The sequence below is a fragment of the Myotis daubentonii genome, chromosome 8 (assembly GCF_963259705.1).
Source record: "Myotis daubentonii chromosome 8, mMyoDau2.1, whole genome shotgun sequence".
In the NCBI taxonomy this organism is placed as follows: Eukaryota; Metazoa; Chordata; class Mammalia; order Chiroptera; family Vespertilionidae; genus Myotis; species Myotis daubentonii.
The window spans coordinates 82,422,396-82,429,112 of record NC_081847.1 but is presented as its reverse complement, the minus strand read 5'-3'; the positions used below and the strand labels follow the sequence as shown (position 1 = coordinate 82,429,112).

The following is a 6,717-nucleotide window of genomic DNA, read 5'->3' as shown; positions in this document are numbered from 1 at the left end:
CTGATGGTTAAGGTGGGAAGCTGCTCAGAACATTTCCTACTGACCTTGCTGGCTTTTGGAAGAGGCACAGAAGATACGCTAAAGAAAGGAAATGAAGAATACATAAATGATTGTATGTTTACAGACATTTAAAAAAAAGGGCTTTTGAAATCCACTTATGAATATACAGTAAAACCTAGAACAAAAAGAGTAGAGAATAGTCCAGTCTGGGGGTTGGAGCCTTCTTCTGAGACCCCAGCACTCTTACCCCATGCCTCATTCTGCTTAGAAGTGCTGGTTCACTTTCCACAGGCCTATCTTGTATGTTCCTGCCTATTCCCTGCATTGCCCTTAGGGGATTGCAGATACTGGTCCACAATGGAGGGGCCCTCAGGAACTTCCTGTGGTTGATTAAATAGCCTTTCCTCTCACTCCAGTCAAACCTGAAGTCCAGCCAGGGATCCAACCTTCAGAAATCTGACATCCTGGGATATTAGTAAAAAGCTTAATCTTCACCCACAATGCTCTTCTAAAAGCTTAGGACAGGATGGGTCTCCAACACCTTACAAATATATTTTTAATGCTTTTAGCAGAAGACTCGCTGGTTCTTTGAATCAGTGTTGGCTTTATGTCCAGGTGTGATCGATTCTGAACAGTAACCCAGCAAATCAGATGCAAATCTTGCCCACAATGGACTTCACAGACTCATACAAAAAGGCAGAAGTTGGGTTAGAATTTTCTCAATGATTCTATATCCAGTTGGTGTGAGCAAAGACCCTCCAATGCTCTTAAACTGCTTAGTGATGTGAACCAGATGGAAAAGAAAACAAAAGAATTCACAACTCATGTTAGACTGAATTGAATGTCTTTAATTTCACACAATGAATAACATATGAATAGGATTAACTTTTTTTTTTAATAGTTAAGTGCTCTATACTGTGCTAACCTGATCTGGTAGCGAAAAAGACTGAGCTTTCTTTTAGAAAAAATGTTTAAAACCCAACATCTAAGACCATGGAGGAGCATGACAGTAAAGCATGCCAGATGTATCTACGCCTCAAATAACAGCAAGTCCATGTTCATTTTAAATGTACAAAAATGCTTTATGAATAAAAACTGTTACAAAAAGAACATTTCAAACAATGTACAATTTTTCTTGCCTCTATATTCAATAAAATACAAATACATTTTTTTGTTCTAAAATATGTTTACATACAATCAAAGTAGAACATGCAAATTACACTTTAAAAAAGGCTTTTAAAAACCACTTATGAATACAAACTAAAAATTAGCCAGCACGACTTGTAAGACAATCTTGTGCCCCATTTTTTTCTTTTGAAATATATATATACATATTTAACACATCATGTGCATTTATTATTATTTAAGAAATAGATTTTTTTTTAAAAAGGAAGAAAAAGAAAGATGCCAACCTAGGTTGGAACTGCCCTTTTGTGTTGACCAGTGGCAGCTTTTTTCAAATCCCCTCCTCCCCCCTTTAGTGTTTATTATACCTGGGCAAGTGGGCAATAGATTTCCAGGAAGTTTCTTCCTTGGTTGATATGTGCTTCTAAGACTGTTCCCCAAATGACTGAGCCCAACAAGGAAGGCAGACTCATCGTGGGGCAAACTCTCCAAGAAACAAGAAGCAGGGGGGAGCCTTGCATTGTGGAAAAAAACTTTAAAAAACACCAAGAAAATGCTACGATATATTACAGTTCGAGTTTCTAGGCACTGTGATGACATTATCTGTAAGCTCTGGCATTTGGACCATTGTGATACTACGGGGTAGTGTTGAGAGTAATGTCTATATTTATCTACTTTTACATAACGAGGACTGAAAATCCTGCAATGTAACACTTAAATGGCTTTTGAGGCATTTCGGCTTCTGCCACCCCCTCTCTCTCCATGCTACAGTTGGCATTTAAAGGCTTTGGAAATATATGTAGACTTTACACAGTTCCCAGGTAAATCTTCCTAGTGGTAGGGAAAAATATTCTCCAAAAGCTCCTTATCTGAATATTGTAAGAGTGGGATTTCTACTTAAGTCCTAAAACCAAATCCTTTATGATCTGCACGTACATCACCTTATACTATAATTGTCACCACTTGTTTATCATGTTTATAGACCCAGCAATGTGTAGAACACAAATCCTGATTGCCATCGAAGATGGCCCCCCACTCCAGACAGCAGCCAAGTTAACATGGGGACCCTCTGTCAGCCTTTAGTCACCTACTCTGGCCTGTTAGTGGCTGTTGAGTTCAGGTCCTGCCAAGTCACAAACCAGCCCATGACATTATCTCCTTTCCTTAGATCTATCTTCCGTGGGTGGGTTTTAGCCAGAGCCACGCATTAGAGGAAGTTAAACTTCTGTTCCTTTCATTTGAGATGAGGGGTTGAAAACCACATGGCTCCCAGTCACCCAGAAAGGTGGATCAGAGACCCATAATCACCTCCGGGGAGCTTTGCTCACCCCTAGTTAGACTCCCTACATTGTAAGTAGGCTTACTCCTCCTGATTGCTGAAGGCAAGTTTTCCAGAAAAGACAGAAAACTAAGTGATTTCTTTTATTATGAAATACTTTTTGGAGCTGTTTAAGGAGTCTGGGGCATTCTAAATAACATCTTTGCTACATAAAAATGTGGCCACAGAAGGCAGTGTTGGCTGGCTAGACACAGGCTAGAACCAGGTCAGGAGATTTGGTTCTCCAACCAACCAACCAACAAGAAAATGAATCCAGACTGGGCCACTGGTGAGCCAGGACAGGAAAGGGAGGCAAATGGAAAGGAGGTGGTTAGAACATAAGGAAATGTTGGTACAGGTGAGATATGTTCATGGAAAGCAAAGAAAAAAAAGTGATGTGTGACACCGAGGGAGAATCTGTGTGGTGAAGGGTCAGCTGTGCAGGTAACTGGACCTCCAGTAGGTCTTCGTTTGGGTCCTCTGCAGTTTCCTAGTCTATTCTTCAGGCTGTAAAAGAGGATTTGCATTTAACTCACATGAAAACTGAAGAATTGAATGCATGTCTACATTGCAACTCTGTTGTATTTCTCCTGGAATACTTTTCATTGGCTTGAAAATTTCAAGCTTATTTAAAATTTCTCACCTTTCTAGAGGTTAATGCCAATTAAGCTTTGGGTCCTTCTTTAATCAGCTTAGTGTGTCAGCTCATTCTCTTCTGCAGGAAGGTTTAATCTGCTCCCAGACTATGGGGACAGTACAACACCCGAAGGAGAAGGGCAAAAGAAAGAATGATTTTCAAAATCCAACAGGAGAGAACCCTCTTTGTGGCTTAATTGGAATGAAAATGGTTGCTCTTTCCTAGCAATGGTGGGGTGAGTGGGGCTAATTTAAAACTTCCTCTCTGGTGACTTTGGAACCACTCAGACATGGCTTGGGAATGACAAATTGAAAGTGGCTGGTTTGATTTTGCTGTTCAACTTGTGTGAAATGCCAAAGGTCAAGCAGGGTCACAAACTGAGTCTCTATGATACAAGCTTTAAAGTCCAGGAGAATGCATTCCTTTAAACTTACATATTGCTGGGATTAAATGCGACTGACCTACTGGGCAGCAAATGATGGGAAGCCCATGGCAACAGTGCAGAACAGATGGCTCCCTGGGTAATTTCAACCAACTGTTGGTACCATGACAGAGCAGTGATGCTTGTCAGCATATTAACTTGGAATTTTAAAATTCACTCCCGTAGATATCCTCTCTCTTATTCTCTTATGTTTCCAACAAAAATCCATCTCTCTCTCTAAGGAAATAATGTTGTGTTCTGCAGTAATAATACAATTTCCAGCCAGTTCTACTTCCTGTAAAGAAGCTGAACGTAGAGGCAAATGAGATATTCTAATTCCCATTAGAAAACTTAATTCTGTCTCTCTTTTTATACTCTACCATGCCAGGTGTTCAATGTCTTGGGGAAGGGAAGGGGAGGAGGGAAGAGGAAATTGAAAATACTCATTTGAAATTTCCACATCCGACTTTTAGAAAACATCTACTGCAATGGGATGACTTCATACTCATTCTGAGTCTTCTTAACATGTTTTATTTGGGCTGTGGAAATGGGTAATAAGAGATGGAATGTCTGTCCACGCTAAACCAATGACTAGAGTACAACTTGGATGAGAAATGTACAGTTGAAATTGACCATTTAAAAGACGATTTGTCACACACAGTTTGCATCCATGCAGACTGATAGATTTATAATTACATTATGTACAAAAATGTTTTAGTTTATTAAGGCAACCACAATTTGGATATTTTGTCCAAGGTGGCTCAATACAATTGGAGTGGTGATACCCTTGGAGCTTTTCCTTTTTTTAGATAAGAACACTTACTCCCCTTTGCTTTTAAGAAATAATTATCAAGAGATAATGGACTTCTCCTATTGTCTTCTTGTTTCCTTTTTCCCATGACCTGTGATAGTTATTCATATGGAAAAAAAAAAATCACATACCAAGGCTAAACACTTGTCTTTCTGGTGTCTGGGGTTTCAGTTTTTGGTGATTTGTCAGTTATTCCATTTGCTGTGGGGTACTTAAAACCATCTTATTCTGCCTATTCTCTGATGATATGTTTTAAGTATAAAAATAACCTGGCGGACGCCTGGGTCAACAGATCCTCAGGTACTCTAAATCACTTATTCAAAAGGCTCTAGCAATACTATCTGTTTCACAAGGATTGGGATTCAAAGCCGGGTTCCCTGGGACAGCATGCCAAGGTGAACAGTACAACACAGCTAAGCTTTACATTATTCAGGTGTGTACCAAAGAAAAAAGGCAGCAGGTAAGTTAATGAAAAGGCAGATGGAAGTACCTAATGGGCAAAGGGAAAGGAGGAACAGACGATGCTAAATATCAGCGTATGTGCGACAGAGAGGCTCACAGAGGAATACGAATGCAAGTCTAAGGTTGCCTGTCACTAGAATCCCACCTTCTGATGACATGAGTCCATCTGCGAAACTATCGTTAATGGAAAGATTCAGGTCACCTGAAGACCATGTTGGTGCCCAAAGCCTAGCCCAGCTTGAAAAACCCAAAGAAATTAAAAAAAACAAACAAAACACAATTAAATGGAAGTGGGTTACAACAAAGCCAGTTGAGACATTTGCAGCTTTTCTGCCCTTGGAATGTTCCCTAATCGAGGGTGTTTCCCTTTCCATTTTCCTGGTCAGCAAATGCAGTGGCATCAAGGGCACATCTTGGACGTGGGCGGTCCGGGGGCCGTGGGCACCACCAGCTCTCTCCTCCTCCGTGGGTCTTCTGCTCGCTGGCCTGTCCAGGATCTAGCCATAGCCAAGTGCCGCTGGGGCGGGGACTGCTGGAAAGCACAAGCTTCTTTTGAAGGCGTCCCCCCTGCTTTGCTTTCCCAAGAGCTCCTGATGGCTCACCCCGGTCATCTGGCCCGATTCTGCCCGCCCCGCTTCTGGGGAGAAGAGCAAGGGTGTCCCTGCAGCGGGGGGCCTTCCCAGGCGTCCTTTCCTGGAGCCCCAGGTTCAGAGGCCCAGCCCCGCCCTAGGGAAGGACATCACTCTCACTCCCTCGGGACTTCCTCTGCCTTTTGGCCTTGACCTCCTCTTCCTGGGGAAGGGGCTGCTGCGGGGGCGGCTGCGGCGGCTGAGCTGGAGGCTGCGGTTTGTGTTTCCTCTTCCCACCTCCTCTGGGGGTCTTGGGCAGAGGTGGGGGCGGCGGTGGGGGCGGGGGCGGGGGCGGGAGGGGAGGAGGCGGCGGTGGGGGCAGGGGCGGCGCCTCCCGGGCCATGTGGATGACCGCTTCGATGGTGGCCATGATGGTATCTTGGCTGGCGGCAGGCTCCAGCACCAGCGGGCTCAGGCTGGGCTTCTGACCCCTTTTGCTGGGCAGGTCGATGCATTTTTCCAGCACCGGCATTTGGTCTCTGGAGTCCTCATCGAATTGGGTGGGCTGCTTTCGGGGACGCCCCCTCCTCTTCTTGACGAAGTTGTTGCCTGTCTTTGATTGTCTCTGCAGCCGCTTGGCCTTCAGGATCTTGTTCACGTGGTCCAGGTTCTTCTTGGTGGACAGGATCTTGGTGTAGCTGCACATCTTCCGCACCTCGCACTGGATGGCCTCGATCTCCCGCCTCTTGAATCGTTTCTTCAGGGAGGAGCTGGCTGCAGGAGGGGAGAGAGAAGAAATTGAGCACAGAATGTCAGCTGTCCTAAGGCTCGCCTTTTTAGTGACACCTGGCATCATATTTGCCTGTGGAGTTCGGGGGCCATTAATGCCATGGACATGACTTAGTACCCAATATTTATTCTTCCCTTTTCCTTATTAAAATTAAAGACAATAAAAATAAGCATTGATTAAATATCTTACATCTACAAAGCATTTCTGTTTCTATTATTTCAATCTTCACAACAATCCACGAAGTAGTCCTGTTCCCATTTTTAAGATTTGGAAACTGAGGCTCATGCCACTATGGAGATCCACTCAGAAGTCTAAGGTCAGAGTCACAATCTGAATTTCCTAACACAGCTTTTATTATTTATGACCCTTTGACATTTGATCTGATTCAATCAGCCGTGGGCAAACTATGGCCCGCGGGCCGGATTCGGCCCGTTTGAAATGAATAAAACTAAAAAAAAAAAAAGACCATACCCTTTTATGTAATGATGTTTACTTTGAATTTATATTAGTTCACACAAACACTCCATCCATGCTTTTGTTCCGGCCTCCGGTCCAGTTTAAGAACCCATTGTGGCCCTGGAGTC

At 43.3% G+C, this 6,717-nt stretch overlaps 1 protein-coding gene across 5 annotated transcripts in view; it reads right to left on the bottom strand.

The window, feature by feature from the left end:
• Positions 1-827: 827 nt before the first annotated feature.
• The window catches only part of SETBP1 (SET binding protein 1), a 343,356-nt gene continuing 337,466 nt past the window's right edge, over positions 828-6,717 (bottom strand). For all 5 annotated transcript variants that reach the window (XM_059707194.1, XM_059707193.1, XM_059707195.1 and 2 more), the window contains one exon: positions 828-6,117. In XM_059707194.1, the coding sequence (XP_059563177.1) occupies positions 5,501-6,117 (617 nt within the window). In that variant the 3' untranslated portion in view covers positions 828-5,500. The remainder of the gene's footprint in view (positions 6,118-6,717) is intronic.